Source organism: Dasypus novemcinctus, chromosome 7 (assembly GCF_030445035.2).
Source record: "Dasypus novemcinctus isolate mDasNov1 chromosome 7, mDasNov1.1.hap2, whole genome shotgun sequence".
In the NCBI taxonomy this organism is placed as follows: Eukaryota; Metazoa; Chordata; class Mammalia; order Cingulata; family Dasypodidae; genus Dasypus; species Dasypus novemcinctus.
Window position 1 is genome coordinate 44761927 of NC_080679.1, and position 20072 is coordinate 44781998.

At 42.3% G+C, this 20072-nt stretch overlaps 1 protein-coding gene across 2 annotated transcripts in view; it reads right to left on the reverse strand.

Annotated features, from left to right (window-relative positions):
- Positions 1 to 256: 256 nt before the first annotated feature.
- LOC101443649 (aldehyde oxidase 4-like) overlaps positions 257 to 20072 on the reverse strand; it is a 69801-nt gene continuing 49985 nt past the window's right edge. Inside the window, exons 25-35 of one of the 2 annotated variants that reach the window (XM_012525331.3) lie at positions 19740 to 19931; positions 18531 to 18758; positions 15616 to 15711; positions 14019 to 14147; positions 10687 to 10761; positions 9840 to 9892; positions 9209 to 9323; positions 8950 to 9015; positions 5798 to 5983; positions 3363 to 3530; positions 257 to 2483 (exon numbers count right to left, since the gene is read on the reverse strand). In XM_012525331.3, the coding sequence (XP_012380785.3) occupies positions 2430 to 2483; positions 3363 to 3530; positions 5798 to 5983; positions 8950 to 9015; positions 9209 to 9323; positions 9840 to 9892; positions 10687 to 10761; positions 14019 to 14147; positions 15616 to 15711; positions 18531 to 18758; positions 19740 to 19931 (1362 nt within the window). In that variant the 3' untranslated portion in view covers positions 257 to 2429. Of the gene's footprint in view, positions 2484 to 3362; positions 3531 to 5797; positions 5984 to 8949; positions 9016 to 9208; positions 9400 to 9839; positions 9893 to 10686; positions 10762 to 14018; positions 14148 to 15615; positions 15712 to 18530; positions 18759 to 19739; positions 19932 to 20072 lie in introns of those variants that run through there. The other variant, XR_009186511.1, reaches the window with a different exon arrangement.

Below are 20072 nucleotides of genomic sequence, written 5' to 3' on the forward strand. Positions count from 1 at the left end.
TTGTTTTGTAGGAGAGTTCTTTGAGCTGCTCTCTACCCATAGGCAAGTTCTGGGATACGAGCCCATGATGACTGCCATATTTCCATCCTTTCAGGCTGCCACCAGACAGATGAACAGACATACATGCTCCCAGTATATGCAGGAGGGTTCCTCTGCTTCCTCCAGAACTGGGACCAGGAATGTGCTTGGGGAGCATGGTCTGGCCCCACACCAAGCCAGGGAAGGGAGGAGGGAGGGGTCAGTCAGGCGCCATGAGGAGGTTTTCCAATAATTTTTTTAATTAAAGTTAAAAGATCTCAAGGAATGTTACATTGAAAAATTAAAAAAACAAAAAACAAAAAACATAAGAGATTCCCATATAACCCACTCCCCACCCCCCACCTCATCATTTTTGTAAATTGTATTTTTTGAAGATATATACATCACAGAAAAAAATTACATTAAAAAATATAAGATGTTCCTGTATACCCCCCACTCCCCCACCCCACTCCTCCCACACCAACAACCTCCCTCATCATTGCGGCACCCTCATCGCACTTGGTGAACACATTTTGGAGCACTGCTGCACTACATAGATAATAGTTTACCTTGTAGCTCACACTCTCCCCCAGTACATTCAGTAAGTTATGGGAGGATATATAGACTTCAGCATCTGACCCTGCAATATCATTTAGGACAACTCAAAATCCCAAAAATGCCCTCTCATCACACCTCTTCTTCCCTCTCCCTATCCTCAGCAACTACTGTGGCCCCTTTCTCCACCTTGATGCTAAAATTTCTTCTATTACTAGTCACAATAGCTTTATAGTAGAATATCAGTAAGTCCACTCTAGTCCATATTTTATTCCTCCATTCTGTGGATCCTGGGATGGTGATTTCCTCTCCACCTCTAGATCAAGAGGGGGCTTAGATTCCACACGGGTGATGAATGCCTACGATTTTTAAGTTGCCTTTTTCTTGACTCATGCTTTCCATGCAACATTTTAACTGTTTTCTAGAGCTTTGAGAAAAATAGTTCTTCCAGTGCTTGTTTATAGTTTAAATCTTCTGTGAGGGGACAGAACTCACTCTACCCTCTTGATGACCAGAACTACTTTCTGATGTTTTTTGTAAGATGATATAATAACAACTGTTCCATCATAAACTTTTTATCCAGGAGTAGTAAGACATCCTAGGCCCCATGGATACTTTACATTGAAAGCAGCAGCACAGAAAATGTAGCAATTGCCATATATTATTTCTCTTGGGACAAAATTCTATCAAACCCCCAATTATGCAATAGTAAAGGTAAGTTTCTACTGGTAACAAGCACGAGCAGTTTTGCCCAGAGTTACTCATGATCATGTGCTTTTATCTCTGAGAGGGTGCATATATTGAATACACTGATTAAAAAGATTGTATTTTAGACTTTTACCCCAAGTATCATTGTTAAAACATTTTAAAATTAGACATTGGCAGATATTTATCTAAATTAGTAAAATGGATTAAGTTTGTAACATAATAGACCTATGAATAATCAATTTAATTTTAAAGGAACTAGGATTTTAATCCTATGTTTGAAACCTACTATCCTTTAAAATGTACTCTTTTTTTTGGGTAAATATCCCACCCCAAATGAAAAAAAAAGAGCCCTGAGGATTTTGTGCTCTTAAATGGCAAGAGGAAGGTGGTGCTGATGTCAGATTTTTGATGCTAAGCCAAGACAGGGGCTCAGGAGTGATTTGAGGTTGTTGTTTTACTCAGAGTGGCCTGTGGGATAAACAAGAGGTCGCAGCATGTGTGTGGCTCCTGGCAGATGTGGGCCAGATGGAGGCTTGGATGGTTTACTTCTCTAAGCCTCTTGCAAACAGGCCACATGGGAGTGGTAGGAACCTGGAATTGTGGTTTGCATAGTGCTGCAGCCAGCTCTTATCTACCCAGGAGAGCTAACTGTTCAGGGATCTCATATTGGTCGCTTGGAATTGGCCAAGGTATTTATACAATGGAAACTGGCAAATGTGACAAATTAGGGATTTTTTCCCGGAGAGCTGGTTTTTACCAGCATACCACTGGTTCTGGGGGACTTCAATCCAGAGAGTTTTGGGGGTGATTGATTTTCTTGAACGATGAGCAGATTTCTGAAGAACAAGAATAGCAGCCTCTCTTGAGTTGTTCAAGGTTAGTGAAAACTCCAACCATGTTTTGAAATCATGGTGGTGTAGATTTTTAGGATAATATAAACTAAAATAAGAATTTTTGTTTCCGGGCCTCATATCTCTTGGTGAAAAATTGCATCCTAAAACAAAATCATGTAGTGACCTAAACCTCAAATAATTAAAGAATGATAAAATTATCCTTGACAATTGGATATCCTTGACAACCAGTATTTTGTTCTGGTTTGAAACTTTTAAGGTCAGTCATTATTCTTTCATTTTTCAGAAAACCTAGGATTAAGATACTTGGATGGACCAAGGTGTAAATGTTGAAGGATCATCTTTGGGAATCTAAAAAAGATCAAAAGGGGGAAGATAATTTTAAATAAAATGTTAATATGTGAAAAAGTCTTAATTCAGAAGGTAAATGAAATTTTTAAAAAACAAGTTGAAGTTCATTTTATTCTTATCAAAATTATATCATTTTCATATTTCTCCCAATCCCTGAGTCATAAACTTATGTCTCATAAGTCATAAACTTCTAAATCTCCTGAACCTCATAATCTCCTTATATTTGGGATAGGGCACATCTTACTCAGAAACTGTAATTTCGAAGGCCTGAGTGCAATCTCATTTTCATATCAAAGTCTCATTTAGGTCTGCAGTTAGTTGTTCAATACATAAAATGAAAAAAATTCTCTAATGACAATTTAAAATACACTTTAGCAGCTGGAAAACGCAACTTTATTCTATTAGTATGTGAATCTTAAGCCATATCAAAGTTGTGCTCAATGATTTTATTTTTTCATTTAAATGGTTTTTAAAATTAATTTGCTTAACAAATATTTTCTGCATAACTGATTAGATCAGACATCTAATTAACCTAATTCAGTTACTGAAGTAATTAAAATACCACATCAACTGCATTTTGATAAAATATTAGTAAAGAAACCTACCACATCTACTTGATATTAGGTAAGTAAAATAATTGGCAGTGCCTCAATTAGCATGTTTTTCTTTTGGGTCTGAAACAAACTATCATTTGAAGAGGTTGATTCACTTTTAAATTGCTTTGAAGTATATAGGAAGTGGCAGGTGGAGGCAAAATGAAAATATACATTGAAAAAAATTAACCTGCTCTGAATTTTTTCAGTGATCAAATCAATACCAAGAACCTGAAAGTCAATGTAAAGGGTGACTATGACAGTGACCCCACTTCCCCTCCCTTACCATGTCAGTAAACTGGTCCACACAGGCCATCCTAATCATCTCGGGAGTTGCCGGGCTACTCAGGGTGAAGGTCTCGGTTAGCCCCCTCTCTTTGCGAGCAGCCGTCACTGCGTCATTTATGGCAAACAGCACAGAGGATCCCAAGAACATTCCAGCCTCACCCAAACCCTGAAAGGAGGGCAGAAGGCAGGCAGATGGAGTGAGTCTGAATTGCTGGAGTTGATTTCTTCCCATGCCAATATGTGTGGGGTCCTCAGAGTAGCACATAAACATGCCCCAGGACATCAGGGCATCAGGATAGCTTTCCTAGGCATTGGCTTTTTTTTTTTTCTTTTAAAGATTTATTTATTTTATTTATCTCCCCTTCCCCCGCCCCCACCCCGTTGTCTGCTCTCTGTATCCATTCACTGTGTGTTCTTTGTCTGCGTCTGTTGTTGTCAGCAGCACGGGAATCTGTGCTTCACACACTCCTTGCACGTGGGGCTCCCCTATACAGGGGACACCCCTGCGTGGCATGGCACTCCTTGTGTGCATCAGCACTGCTCATGGGCCAGCTCCACACGGGTCAAGGAGGCCCGGGGTTTGAACCGTGGACCTCACATGTGGTAGACGGACGCCCTATCCACTGGGCCAAGTCTGCTTCCCTAGGCATTGGCTTTTGAAAAGCCCAGATGACTCAGACCAACACAGAGACAAAGGCAGTGCCTGGGGCAATGGGCAGCCATGGAGGGAGGGGTTTCCTCTGAGGCAAGGAGAGGTCTGCGCCCTATTTGGCAGTGGCTAGGCCCTGAGAAGGGATGTTGTGCCTGTGATGGGACGGCCCTTAGAGACGCCCCTGGTCAAAGTCTGTTGTGGAAGTGGACACACAGGCCATTCAGACTGAAGTCTTGCCTTCCTCCCCAATTTTGACTTCCCCTAGGAGAGGGTGGGAAACCCCTGAAAAGTCTGCGATTAAAATTGCCCATCTATCTGACCAGATGTGGTCTCAGAATAGAACTTAAATTGGGGAAATTGTGTTTTTTGCACACCTGTGTCAGAAGCCTTGTTGTAGGTCTTTATGGACCCATTAGAGTCCATGGACTCTAGGGAGCGAGGGGTCAGAACCTCAGGTACAGTGCCATTGACACCTCAGAGCAGGGTGCCAGCGAGAAACTTGTTTGAAAGCCGATTCTGACTTGGGGAGGTAGGCAAGCAGCATGAACAAAAACTGAGTCTGGAGGACATGTGGGAAACGTGCAGAAAACAGAGCTGTGGGCTGGTGAAACTGTCTGCAACTTCATTTTTATCTCAGTGTGGCACTTAGCCTAATGAGTCAAGATGTTCTATGCTCCTTGACCCTTCTTGTTTCTTTTAAATTTGTTTTGCCATCTCCCACAGAGTGAAGATTTGACTTTGGCTTTCTAAAGTCAATGAGTGTCATTTTGCAGTGAGCTTTCTTCTCCCTTTCTCCTTTTGGGACTAGAGTTCATAAAAGTAAGAAAATTCAGGGAAGCGGTCTTGCCCAATGGATAGGGTGTCCGCCTACCACATGGGAGGTCCACAGTTCAAACCCGGGGCCTCCTTGACTTGTGTGGAGCTGGCACATGCGCAGTGCTGATGCGCACAAGGAGTGCCCTGCCACGCAGGGGTGACCCCGTGTAGGGGAGTCCTGTCCCTGTCTCCTTCCCGCCCAGTATTGGCAGCCGGCGCTGCCCCTCCTTCTCCCCCTCTCCGTCTTCCGCCTAGCCGTTATCTAGACAGCCCACACTTTCCCCTTCCCCTTCCTTGCTCCTAACCTCTTAGCCAGCTTACTGTCCAGTAACCACCTACGCAAGCAACAGCACCCGCCGGCACCAATCAAGTCCCTTTACGTATCCCTAGACCCTATAAAACCATGTCCCCTTCAACAATAAAGTAGACTTGTGCCTAGACCTTGTCTCCGTGGTGTTCTTGCTTGCACCGTGCTTGCACCGTGCGTCCCCCGTGCCTGAGCGGAGAGAGCGAGGGCCCAACGGCTTCGTGCCGAACCCCCTCCTCTCCTTCGACCGTGAGGCAGCCCCCGTCCGGAAAGCCCGCCCGGCCAACCGCCGACCCTCCCGGAGGCCCGCCGCTGCCCGCAGAGTCCCATGCGCAAGGAGTGTGCCCTGTAAGGAGAGCAGCCCAGCGTGAAAGAAAGTGCAGCCTACCCAAGAATGGTGCTGCACACACGGAGAGCTGAGCAAGATGACACAACAAAAAGAAACACAGATTCCCGGTGTCACTGATAAGGATAGAAGTGGTCACAGAAGAACACACAGTGAATGGACACAGAGAGCAGACAAAGGGGGTTTGGGGGGAGTGGGGTTGAGGGGGGAAGGGGAGAGAAATAAATAAGTCTTTTAAAAAAAGGTATTAAAAAAAGAAAATTCAGAGGGCTATTTTGTTAGTTTTTGAAAGACGGGGTTTTACGCTCTTACCTTGGATGAGTAGATGGCTATGGGGTTTTGGGAATGCACCAAAGTGACATAGAACTCTTCTGGTATCTCAGTAACAGTGGGTATTTTGTATTCATCCGGACCCCGAGAATAAAGCACACCTTCCGGGGAGTATTTCAGTTCTTCTATGGTATATAATCCCATGCCTTGGATAAATGCTCCCTCAATCTACAACCAAAGGGTTCACAGATCATTAGGATAGGATATTGGGCCAAATAAATACTCTAGCATGAATGAAAATGGAGCTCTGAACCATAGTAAGCCATACTTGGCAGCACTTCAATGGACTTGACAAAGGGTCCTTTGCATCTCTTACCTGCTCACCTTGCCCAGCAGTCCTTCCCTAGGTACCCCACACTCCAGGTACCTGACACTTGGCCAGTTCCTGGCAAATCTCCAAACCCTCCAGGTTCATTCTCATCCCCAAGCCTTTTGTACATGCAGTTCCACCTGCCTCTCTTCAGCCCGCCCCATTTTACCTTGTCCACCTGGAAAATTCCTTTTCATCCTCCAGGTTCCAGCTGAAGAATCACCACCTCTCTGGAGCCTTTTGGGCCCTCCCTGCACTACCTTCTTCCCACACGTGGATTTTCAGACTGCTCCCTCCAGGCTCACTACACTTTGAACACACTCCCCATCGTGATGTCAATCTTATGTTATTTTCCTTGTCTCTCGCTCCCTCTCTTTCTCCCCCACCTCCCCCTAGCTTATAAGTATATTGAGGCCTGGGCCTTCTTGCATTCTGTGCTTAGCTGGGTGCCTGGTATGTAGATTCTCAGTAAATGTTGAATTAGATGACAAATGTCATTTAACCTATCTGTACTCATTCATCTTTTGGAACACTCGAGAAATAATCAAGTTTGTTTTTAGGATTAAATAAGATAAATGTGCCTGGACAGGGATTTTCTTTCAAAGTAATGCTTCCATAATTTGTTGAGATGCCTTTTGTCCATTGTTTTGTTTTTTGAAGTTGAAATAAAGTTGTTGTTGTTTTTTAAATAAGCTAACATTAAAGGAACAAATGGAACCTGGACATTATAGTTTATTGCAGCATCTGAATTTCTTTACTTCCCTTATTAAATTACTATGGAGACTGGAATGCAGTGTTAAACAGTGTAGGTTGGAGGAAATAACTGTATTTATTAAAAATTAAGTTGAGTTCTATTTACAAACTAAAATACTCTAGGAAAAATGTCCCCTTTAAAGGGGGTGTCTGCCTGGATGTCAGGTTATAAAAATTGTAGGGTAGTTACAGCTATGTTTTATTAAAACACAAGATTTAGGAATATGGTAAGTAACTTTAAATGCTAAATTTGGAAATAACACTGCTTATCTCTAAAGGAAAAGATCTAAGCCCAAGCAATACAGTCTAACCTCTTCTGGTTTGTTTTTTTTCTTTTTTTCAATTGGGCAATTGTAAGGTTTTCCTGACCATAACCCTCTCCCTTTCTGCCTTTGCATAATCAGTGAAGAGTCAGACATCAGCTGGGGTGGGGTGGGGTAAGCAGGGGCAAGGCGCGTGTGACAGAAGACAGCAGGTGGTAGTGGTAGCTGTGGGGGTAGTTGAAGTTCTCAAACTTCATATGCTCAAGAATAATTTTGGGTGCAGGTTATATATACAGATTCTAAGACCTAGTCTAGCAAAGTTATGATGGAGTAAGACTGGGTTTGGGGTGGGCCCAGGAATCCACAATTCCAATAGGCACTATAAGAGCTCCTGTTGCCGGGGGTCAATCAGAGGTGGAGTGGGCATCACCATCCCAGAATCCTCAGGACCGGGGAATAAAGTATGGACTAGAGTGGACTTACTGGCATTCTACTATAGACTTAGTGTGATTCTAGCAATGGAAGAAATTATATCCTTATGTGGAGACCGTGGCCACTGGAGGTGCTGAAGGCAGGGACAGGGAAAAAGAGGTGTAATGTGGAGGCATTTTCAGGACTTGGAATTGCCCTGAATGACATTGTAATGACAGACACAGGCCATTATATATTTTGCCACAACCTACATAACTGAGTAGGAGAGAGGGCAAACTACAACGTAAACTATAATCCAGGCTTAGGGGTAATGCTCCCAATGTGTTCATCAGTTGCAATGAATGTACCATACTAATGACAGAAGTTGGTAACGTGGGGAAGGGTGGGAGATGTGGGGAGTGGGGCATATGGGAATCCCTTATTTTTTGTGTAACATTTTGTGTAATCTAAATATCTTTAAACAAAGCAAAACACAACTAAAACTGAGGCTTTTTGCAGCTGCGAGATCTGGAGGTCCCTGCTGGTTTGCTGATGTCAAACCTCGTCCCCACCCTTCCTCGACCCCCTAGAAGTCCCTCAATAAAATGGCTTGGCAAAAAAAAAAAAAAAGAAAAAAAGAAAGAAACACTGAGAGACCAATAAAATTGTTCCTTGGTCCATCAGCCAATTACACAGACCCCTTAGGGCTTGGGACTGCCAGAAACTGTTGGCAAGTGAAAACCCCATGTGTCTGTCTGGGTTTGATCCCAAGCTACTCAGTCTCCCCAGATCCTTGGTACGGAAGTTAGGATTTTGGACCAGTGGCTTTTGCCTCACCTGGGAGCTGGTTAGCAGGTCTGGCCTGGGCCGATGTGGCTGGACCACTGGCCACACTTCAAGAAATCAGGCTAGAAAAAGCAAAGCTACACCCACTCTAAGTTTAAAAAGATAGTGGCTGAGTTAATTTTATATTTGTGAGATGACAATCAGAATTAAATTCAGCAAGAGGGGAAAAATTAAATTTAAACATATTTGTTTCCCCCCTGTATTTCTCTCAATTGTGTAGTCTCTGTAAATGTATCCTCTATACATACATGTGAATGCTAATATAACTTTAATATTATATATTTTATAATGTTTCCTAATTATGAATATGTTCATTGAAGAAAAACTAGGAAGCTCAGAGAATTATAAGACAGAATAAATCACATATTCTTGCCACACAGCTGTTAACATTTTTGGGTATTTTTACAGTATTTTACTCATGTGTAAGTGTTCAATATACAGTATATATTGAAGAACACCTGCACCAAGTAGGAGCAACATTTGGAGGATGGAAAGAATAGCTGCTAAATGGAATTGACAGAACCCCCCGCGGTGGTTTTGGTGTTACACACCTGTCCGATGTCGACGGCTGGGTTTATGCTGAAGGCAGAATCCATGAAGATGTCAGTCCTAAGCAGCTGTGCCAAGAGAAAATATACAATGGAAAATATTATTTGTTTAAAATAGGACTTTATGAAAATTATTTATCTGTTCTTGGTTCTTCCACTAAGACGGTCAAGTCGATTATTGTTACAGCATAGAAAATACAGCAATGCATTTAAAGTCTATGTTTATACAATGAAGATGGGGAATCCAAACGTTGCTCTTTACCTTATGCGCTCCGGTCAGACAGTCGACTTCAACTTCAGAGCAGGATGCTCCATAAACGTAATACGGAAAAGCGTCACCTTTTTCGGTCTCCCAGTCCATATTTGTCTGGTAGCCTCTGAGAAGAGATATCAGGGCTGAAAAGGAAAAGCCGCTTTCCCCGCAGTGGTCTGAGCACCCCGCTGTGCTTGGTCCTGGAGATGAACAGAGCAGAACGGCTGCCAGGCAGGGGCTGCAGGCAGCATCCTTGACCCGTGGCCAAAGGCCTCCTGCTCTCATCACCGTTTTCCTCACCCCTTCTCCTGCCAGAGGACCACGGTGAAAGCAGCTGTAAGCCACCCAGAGAAGATCCATTGGTGTCACACCCTTACCCATCAGAGCTGTTACTGGGATGGTCAGGGTGTATGTGGATAGCTGAGGTGTCCCCCTTCTGGTTGGTAAATAGCTGTGACCCCAGGGAGGCCCCTGGTCCTCCCCCAGGACTTGCCCCCCCCCCCCCCCATTCATGATCCAGCGACTAAAGAGTTAACACTGGGCACAGCCAAGCTCCAGCACCACCGGGCATGCTCAGGTTGATCAGTGTGTATCACCCTCGCCTGTGCGTAGTTTAAGCCATGGTAAAAACGTCCTTTACTTGAAATATCCGGTAGCTGAGAGGCTGATGGATTTGTGGAAGGCTTCTGTAATCTGGAAAAGATGATTGGTTACAAAGAAATATCTGTTTGGGAAAAGTAATGAAAAATGCCTTCCTGCTGGGCTCACCTCTTCTCTTTGGTAGGAAATTCACATTTACTTGTTTACTTCAAGTGAGACTTAACTCCTGCATAGAAGCTACAGGTCATGCTTTTCAAGGAAGGTGCTTAAATGTTAGCTGCGCTCTGGGACCCGCTCTTTTTGAGGGTTGCACTCAGGAAAGTTTGTTATTTTTCACCCATTTAAATTGGGGAGGGGGCTATGTCATATTTATGTACTTGTGTACACAGGAATGCTTGCATATATTATATTTATTTGTATCCTGCTTTGTTCCCAAGAATTCCACTGGCTGTCTCAGCAAATGATACGTCAGTTTCCCTACTGGAATAAAGTAAACTGGGGTGAAATAATGATAATAATGGACACTATAATAATGTTAACTATTAATCATAAAATAATCCTTTTTATTAAGACTGCTATTCTCTCCATTGTACAGGTGAGTAAACCAAGGCCCCGAGGCACTGAGGGGCTAAGAGGCTTGCAGCCCCAGTTGTGTTTTACTCTAGAGCCCATGAGATTTATCATACTCTGTGAGCAATGAGGCTCTGAAATAAAGGCAAATTTCAATTAACATAGCCCTTTCTTTAACCCTTTTGGAAAAATAGTAGTAACTGTGAACAAATGCTTTGATTCTTCAGTAGGTCCCACCACTCAGTCCATGCATTTAAGACTTGTACCTATCTGGATGGATTTGCCTTTCCTTCAGTGATGCTAAAGAGAACACTCACCCAGTCCTCCCATTTTCCTTTAGGGTTTTTTCTGATGATGGGCTGAAGACGGTCCAATAGAATTTGGCAGGCATTCTTAAAAATAAATATTTGAAACGGCATCAGAAAAAAAGGCACGAGAGGCAGCAAAACATTAGATATTGAAATCAACTCAAATACACAGACTGCCAGTTTTATGAATCTGCGTAAACAGTCCTCTAGGCAGGGTGTCTTAGACTTGAGTAATCTATGGAACCCTTCTGAAGGAAAAAATGTTCTTGTGGATCTTGCAGTCTTGACTTAAATTATTTTTATAATAATATTGTTTATATATATGTTAACAGAAAGCTAGTCTCTAGTCTCCTTAGAGTTATACCTCTTTCATAACTATGAAACAAAAACAAAGTGACAAAGTGTGCAAACTATACACTAATAAAATTCAGAATAACATTAATTTAATTGACGGATGATTTTTTTTATTTCAAAACTGCTGTTTGAAATGTGAAAATAGTGCTGCCTCCTGTGGCACAGATTCTTTTGAGATTTGCATACCTATTGCATGCTGTTAATGAATCAACTTTCTCTCTACTCTTCATTTGAATAGCCACTAGTGTTGCATTTTATCCCTTGCCATCATCTGCTCTTCACTGGACAAGAAAATATCATTTATGACTCAAGTCCATCTGGTCTTTTGTTGTTGCCTTACCACAAAGTACATTTCTTGGTCCCAAATGCGGGCAGAGATCTAATGGCAGTACTGCTTACAAAGTGTCATTCCAATGACCAAAATTGTGCTTATTTAATTAAAGAATTATCATTGAAACGGAAATTTAAAATTATCGTGGTGGAATCTCAGGCTCCTGAGAAGACACTTGCAGAGCCCCGGGTGTCCATGGACTCCAGCTGGTTTTTGTTTAGTTCCAATGTGAATCCACTTACATGTCTGCCCTTATTCTGTCTCAGCCTCAGAGTGGCTTTCCTATCACCTTCCTCTTTGGGAAATGGTCTCTGGCTTCTCCTGTATTAGGGAGATTTCCAGCTGTCATATGTTCCATCTGTGACGGTTCATTCAGTTTTCAATCATGGACCTCATCACAAATGGATGCCACAAGCAAGGCAAACAGGAGTTCTAGAGATCCCATGCCTGTCCAAATAGCAGAGATTCTTCCCCTTAACATGCCCCACCCACCACCCTCCTGTGCATAACCTTAAACCTGACACCCTGACAGTCTCTCCCAAGATGAGTTTATGCTTTAAGATAGTAAGATTTTGCAGTGAACATTTATCATTCTTTTGTGACCTTCTGAACCCCTTCCTTTGTTTGAAATACAAATGCCTTGTATTTCTTGGCAGAGTTGCCTCCTCCTATTGAAACTCCGAATGCCAGGGACTCATTTTGCCAGCCTCCCTTGCGTTATGGAAAATTTCAAACATTCCAACGTAGAGAGACTAGTATAATAACCCCTTGGTCTCATTATCCAGCTTCAGCAGCGTTCATCTGTCCCCCAACTTCACCCCTCAGCTTTCTTACCTCTTCTACCCTGCTCCCCTTTGTTCTCTCTGCGCCAGCACCTTGACCTGTTCTCTGCTCCCCAAGCACAAGAAGCGCGCTCCCAGTTTCCTCTGCTCCCAAGTACCTCCATGGCGTCTTTTCTTTCTGCATTCAGGCACCGGCTCAAGTATCACCAAGCAACGCCTTGACTGATTTCCCTGTTGCCCAACACTTTCATTTTCTCTTTCCTTATTTTAGTTTGGTTCAGGACACCTGCCATTATACTTCTTATTTATGTATTATTAATAGGATATCAAAGGACTTTTTTTTTTTTTTTTTAAACTCATTTTAGGCTAAGGATGATTCCAATTCGAGTTGCTTTATCTCCTAGTTAGGACTTGCGGGGGAGGTGGCCAAACTACCCCTCACCCACTCACTGGTACAAAAGGACTGAGGTGGAAAAGGTTGAAAGGTCTGACATAGAAATATTTTCTTGGAGAAGGTTATTGGTAGGCTGTGAACCCCATTTTTCAGGGAGGGAGTATAGGAAGGGCTTTCTATCTCAAGCCTAATAAAAGTCATCTCTTTGGGATCATTCTTTGAAATTTGTCCCTTTTTATTTATTGCTATTCTCCTAGTGCTTAGAATAGGACCTGACATATAGTAGGATATTAATAAAGTTTTGTTAAATCAATGATGAATCAATAAAATAAATGAGAAATCACACTCATTTATGGCTTTTCTTAAGACTCTTCATTAATAAAAAAAAATCAAATTCTTTCCAATGATATTTTAGTTTCCTCATTTTTTCATGTCCCTCCTTTGACAGTGCATGAGAAAATGCCTAGTTGTGTGTTGAGTGCCTCTCTGCCACTTGTGCCTGCATAACAACAGCATCTGGATGAAAGTTTAAAAATAGATTCAGTTATCTAGATGCTTTATCAAAATTAAAATTTTCCAGAGTGTTGTTTCTCTGGCTGGGGCTTCATAGGATGTTAAGAGGGGTTATACTAATAAGATGCTTTGAAGGTAAAATAAGCTTGAGAATAACAGTGAAACAATTTAAATATGTTTCTTTGCTGCAGGGCTTGTCAGAGCCTTTAGCATGCTAATGTGTGTTCTAAGTCCCAATGAGTGGGATGTAGTATTTGACATTTTCCTAACTTGCCTGTAGAAGCTTTTTTCCTCATGGAGCATTTCATGCGACTGCTGTTCCAAGGAACACTTTGGGAAACCATGGCTCAAGTGATGTGTGGGCACATTGGACAGGCTGAATTTTTCTCTTTCATCCAGTTTATTAATCATTTTGTGGGGACAGTCTCTGTGGGTGACTAATGGCCGAATAGCAGTTTTTTGAGTTTGGGGGATGGAGAGAAAGGTGGTGGGATTGACTTTATTGCACTCTCTCTGCAATCCACCCAGCTATTCGGTGCTGAGGGTGACATTTCTATCCCCAGTTTTGCAGAAGAGGAAACGGGTTCCTAGAGAGATCAAATGCCCCACCCAAGCCTGTCCATGCAACCAGGATGCCCTGTCAGCGGTTGGACTGCTCCAAATTCCTGCTCTGTACCAGGGAGGGAGATGGGAGAGAAGCTCTTATCTAAGGTGAAGGGAGGTTGTCAAAGGTGCAGGTTTTCACATTCATCAGAATCCTAATTAGGAAAACCAGCCCAGCGCCACAGAGGAGCCCTGAAAGGGAGCCTCAGACCACGTGGCTCAGAGTCTCAGCTCCGCTGGTAATTAGCAAAGCAACCGAGAACCAGCCATTTGACCTCTTGGGCCTGTTGCATCTTCCATAAAAGGACCACTGTCTCTTCCAGCACTGTCACTGGGTGACTGTGAGAAATGAAAGGAAAATCACCTGCACGGCTTTCCCATTGATGTCTGTCCCCATTGATCCCGCTGTGAAGCTGGCATTGGGCACTGTAATCGTGCTGGTTTCTGAGAGGTGTACGTAGGACTGGGGGATGTTCAGTTCTCGACTAGCCACCTGCAAGGAGAGGAAGAAAACTATTAGTTATTTAATGGACTTTAAGCCCCCACACTACATGCCTTTTAAATTCTTTTTAGAACTGGGTATACAGACTGGCTATATTCTTAATAGTACCAAATATTTAAGATAGCATCTTAAATTTTATATGTAGATTGATGTGTTTGAAGATTTTAAATGGCATTGCAAAAGTTGTACTTCTAAGACTTGTGGCCAGCCATGTCTCAGGAGAGAAGCTTTACTTCCACACACATTTTTGACTCAAATGTCGCATCCCACAAATTTTTATTTTGCATTAAAGAAAGGAAGGAAAAATTACCTATCACAAATAATCTCTTGCTCTTTCAACAAATTAGAAACACTACCTTGAAGTAATGTATGTAATAGCCAGTTATGTGGTGTTTCTAAGTAGATTGTGAATTCTAAGAACACAATTTCTCATCCTACTAAATGCATTGATTTTTTTTTTTTTTAAAGTTTATTTTCATTTATTTAATTCCCCTCCCCTCCCCCGGTTGTCTGTTTTCTGTGTCTTTTTGCTGCGTCTTGTTTCTTTGTCCGCTTCTGTTGTCGTCAGCGGCACGGGAAGTGTGGGCGGCGCCGTTCCTGGGCAGGCTGCTCCCTCCTTCGCGCTGGGCGGCTCTCCTCATGGGTGCACTCCTTGCGCGTGGGGCTCCCCTATGCGGGGGACACCCCTGTGTAGCACGGCACTCCTTGCGCGCATCAGCACTGCGCATGGGCCAGCTCCACACGGGTCAAGGAGGCCCGGGGCTTGAACCGCAGACCTCCCATGTGGTAGACTGACGCCCTAACCACTGGGCCAAAGTCGGTTTCCCATAAATGCATTGATTTTTAATGTCAATTTTTATTTTAATAAATCAAATATTAATGTTCAAGCCCCTGAAGTCCCTGAAAAGGATCAGAAAAATTCCAAAAGGACAGTTGCAACAACCAGTGATTTATCTACTTTCTCCTTTACTCTGAAGATAAGGGTCAACCCTCACTGAAGATAAGGGTCAACCCTCACTGAAATGATACTTTTCTTGATTAATACATTTTTTCATCAACTGCTTCACCTCTTTCACTTGTTAGCCTGCATCAACACAACACAAGAGCAAAGAAATGCATTCATTTCTAATTGCTGCCTTGAGTTAACTCAATGTTGCTTTGGACAACTGCCACAGAACTTGAAGAAAGTATCTTATCTTTTAAAACTGGAATCACATTTTGTGCAAGACCTATAGACTTGATTCTTTTGTATGGAGGAGGAATAATATATTTTCTCAATTCTAACATCTACCTCCTTTACCCTTCTACATTTCTGTGTTCCTGAAATCAGGATGAGACTTACAATTGATCTGAATATTGAGTGTGATGGCATTTCTCCTGTTTAACATGAAAAAATCTGTTAAGTTGATTGTAAAATGCTATATTCATCTACAGTGGAGAAGATGGACACTTATCTCACCTGAATCATTTTGGTATGAAGGCCTTGTCCCATTTCGCAGCCACCATGTGTCACCAAGACAGAACCATCTAGATAGATGTGGACTAGAGCGGCTGCCTGGGAGAAAATAATTATAAAGTCAGTTTGGAAAATGATGCAGCCAAATGTTGCTGTGAGTTCAGCTGAGGTTGCCAGAGCAAAGATTTTGTTTCATTGATCCAATCTCTCATTTTTTATACTAGAGAAGAAAGTCATTATCTGTGGCCACAGACAACCCCTTGCAATAAATCCTGGACTTGAGAATGGTCAATGTAGATGTATGAATGGCATCTCGTTTCCCCTCTCACTAGAGTCTTCTGCCAATTGGAGGCCTTGATGTGGTTGTGTTGGGAACTGCCTCTCCAAAGCCCTACCTGCACATTTTATAATCCTGCTCTCACTGGCCATGGTAATTAATTTTAAAGCAAATTGAATCTGCATAAGTAAGTTTCCTGGCACAGGATAGTAGAGGAGCTGGAAGAAACTTAAGATGTTTTTAGGGTTTCCAAATGCTGCTAATCTTTAGAATCATGGTAGAGGAGGGGTATGGGCCCTGCTCTGGAAATTCCAATTTAGTAGCAGGTTGGAGGTGAAGCCTGGGTTTTTTGTTTTTTTTTAAAGCTCCTAGGTGGTTCTGATGATTGGCTAGGATACATTGATTTAGTTCAACCTCTTCACTTTGTAGGAGGGGGAATAGAAGCTGAGAGAAGGGCAGACTTGGCCAAAGCCAGGTATCTAGTTTATAACTGACTGAGGACTGGAAATCATAACCTAATCTGAGTGTGGCAGCCTCCTTAACCATGCCATGCTGCTTCCTTGAAACCAACCATGACTGTCCATCTCTGTGGCTGGTTACTCCAACTGAAGAAGTCACAGAATATGCATATTGCTCCAGGGACCAGACCACAGGAGGGAGCGGGGCTGGGCTATTTGGAATGGTTCAGCAAGTAGCAATTCCATCATGTGCTGATGCAAGTGGCCCAGCAACCTGCACGCTAGTGTTCAAAATACCGACTACCTCATCTCTGCCAGTTTCCTGGGTCTATGACTGTATTCTTAAGACCATCAAGTTCTCTACAAGAAACTTTGTGTTTTCATCTCCACGACAATCTAATGAAAGCAATGGATGACCATGTATAAATGAGTATTGCCACATAGTAGAGCTCATGTTGATGACAGTGTGAGCACCAAGTAGGACTACTTTAATTGATGGAGCATATTAGAGATGAGAGGTGGGAGAGTGAATCATCACACTGGACATAGACGTTTAGGATAAAGACTTAAGAACAGCTTGTGTCACAGCAGCCAGAACCACCACATGGAACTTAGAAGTTTTGTGGGCCCCAGAAAATCCTGTACTTAGGGCTGATTCATTCTCCTGCATGTAAGCCTGCTGTAGATGGGACCTTTTGATTAAATTATCTCAGTTAAGGGCCTTTGATTAGATTGCATGACCCAGGGTGGGTCTTATCCTCTTACTGGATTTTTTTGTAAATGGAGGAATAAAAAAGTCACAGATGACAGAAAGAAGCTGCAGAGACAGAGAGAAACCTCCAGAAACTGAAACCAAGTAACCCAGGAGAGAGAAAAGCCATAGATTGAGCAACCGAAGCTTAAGGCAATAAGACCAGGAGGAGAAGGCAGAGAACAAGACCAGCAGATGCCACCACTGTGCCCTGCCACAAGAGGGGACTCTAGGGCCACCAGCAGTCAGCCCTCGGGGAGAAAAGAACCTCCTGTTGATGTTTCAATTGGACATTTTCAGAGCCTCAGAAACTGTAAGGTTTTGACCTAATAAATTCCCTTTGTAAAAGCCAATCCATTTCTGGTATATTGCTGCCAGCAGCTTTTACCAAACAAAAACACACCATCATTTTGTGAATGGGGATTTAGTTTTAGAAAATCATTATCATCCATCATATTAGATCAATACTGATATTTTGATTATTTCTGGCATTTAATAGCTTTATCTTTATTTAACTTAAGAGTTCATTTGTGTTTTGCAAAGGCAGAAGAACTACAATTTTTTTTATGATTGTGCATAGTTAAATAAGATTAAAATGAATGTTGTAAGCAAACATTGAGAGTCTACAATAAAATTTTTCCTTTCAAGGGGTTCTGCATATTGTTCAGGCTTGAGAAACACTTCCTGGGGAGAAGACTGAAATCTGCTCCAAGCAGTGCAGTGTTCCTAGCCTTCCCTTCTCTCCTCAGTTTGCTTTCTACTTTGTTAGTGGACTCAGAGGAAGAATGTGTAGGGGAGATAGTTTTGGTAAGAGAGAACTTGGGACATCTCGTTCACATCATGCTGAGGACCTTTATTCTTTCCTTTGCAAAGATATGATTATGGGAACATATGGAAATTGGTGGGAGTAGCAGCAAAAACTAAAAGAATAAGAAATGGAACCCCATTAAAAACCATTTATGGCAGAACTGAAAAGGAGATATTAGTAGTCACTGAGCTTCAATGTAGTGACTTTAAGTTGTTGTGTGAATGGGGGTAGCTCCATTTGTTCTCATGTGGTTTTAGAAGCTCTGTCTTCAAATGACCCTACTGCTGCCACAAAGAAATTTGGAAGAAAGGGGCTTCTCTGGTTTCCCATAGTTCTCTCATGGGTTTGAAATCTTACCCCAAACCCCAATACCCATGTTTGCAAGACCCCTGTCTGTTGACTTCTTTCTGAGTTTCCCCAATACCATGTCCCGTCATCTGCCCTGTGTTTCCCAACCTTGGTCTAACCTCTTTCTGTTTCTTGCTACAAGAAATTGCCCTAGTTTCTTGTCTCTCCCCAGCAGGGACCATCTCTAGTTGCATCTCTAGTTGTGGATAACTTTTTCCACACAGCCAATCTTTTGGAAAAGGTCTTCTGATGAGAAGACCTCTCTCCCAGTCTCACCTGACTGTAGTAGGCCACAGGGACACCGACGGTAAATTTCATGGGGATCACAGCAAGCCCCCTCTTCTTCCAGTAATTCTTCTTGTTAAATTCTTCTGCAGCTAGTTTTCTAGCATGGAATGAAGATTTCTCCAGACATTCTTTCCAGCATCTTTGCAATGGCTCTGGATTAAAGGTCTGCTCATGGGCTGTTTGGCTAATTCTCTTATACATGTTTATTTCTTTAACCTTCAAGAGGAGAAAATAAAATGGACTTTAAGGATAGATGCTTGTTCCATATGTGAAGCATGTGTTTCACTATATTCCTAATATGAAGAAAGTCTTTCTAAAAAAGAAATAACTATTTGAATAACTATAAATAAGCAAGTTCAAGTGTATGGACATACACACTATGATAATGATGATGATAGAAACTATTACTGAACACTTCACGTACTCCAGCCTCTCTAATTAAACTTTACAGTAACCCTGAGGAATAGTAGGTGCTATTAGCCCTATCACAAATTTTGCTGGTGATTATACAAAATTTTCGTGACTCAAAGTAAGTTCTTTTATTCCTACACAATGGTGCCTTATTCTTAACTGTCCTCAAATTAGCTTCTTAAAATCTTGAACTTTGGTCGAATGTTTGCACAAATGGCTGCAATCATACCACTCCTGGTAGTCATGTCCTTGGGTGGTGTCATATCGATTAGGGCTTGGCCATGTGCCTTACTTTGGCCAATGGGGCGATATACATACAAGGAAGCAGAAACTTGAAAGTGCTTAAGCATTTGGGCTTGCCATGTCTTTGCTGCTCTTGGGAACTCTGTTACCACCACCACCATGTGAACAAGTCAGGGCTAGCCCATCCAAGGATGAGAGACTTTGTGGAGCAGAGATGATCCTTCCCAACTGAGGCACCCCCGTTAGACTAACCAGCCTGACAACTACCAGACATGTAAGCGAGGCCATCTTAGAACATAATGCTCCAGTTGAGTTGGTCTAGACCAGAAGTACTACTCAGATGACCCACAAAATTATAAGAAATACTTTTGTTGTTTGAAGGCACTTAGTTATGTGGTGATCTGTTATGCAGCAAAAGCTAACAGATATACATTCAATGTACTTTATTTCTTTGAACCCAAATATAGGCTGACATAATGTCAGTACCCAAGATCCATTTGAATCAATGATGTCAGAATTCTGTTGGGGTTTCTTACTGATTACCTCCTCAGGGAGTAAGTTACACTGGGATGCCACAGCAGTCATGTAAGCTTCAACTACCACCGTAGCCTGGGGAAAGCCAAATCCACGGAAGGCAGTGTTGGATGGCAAATTTGTTTTGCAAGCCCTACCCCGGCACCGGAAATTAGGAATATAATATGCATTTTCAGATTTCAGCACAACGAACTCTATCACCTGGATTAAAACAAAACAAAATAAAACTTTACGTCAAAGCCACTTTTTTTCCATTTTAAATCTATCTCGAAGCCTTCACAGAATTTATCTAATTTGTAAGACAAATATTTATGCTAGTAAAGTGTGATATACACAGTTCAA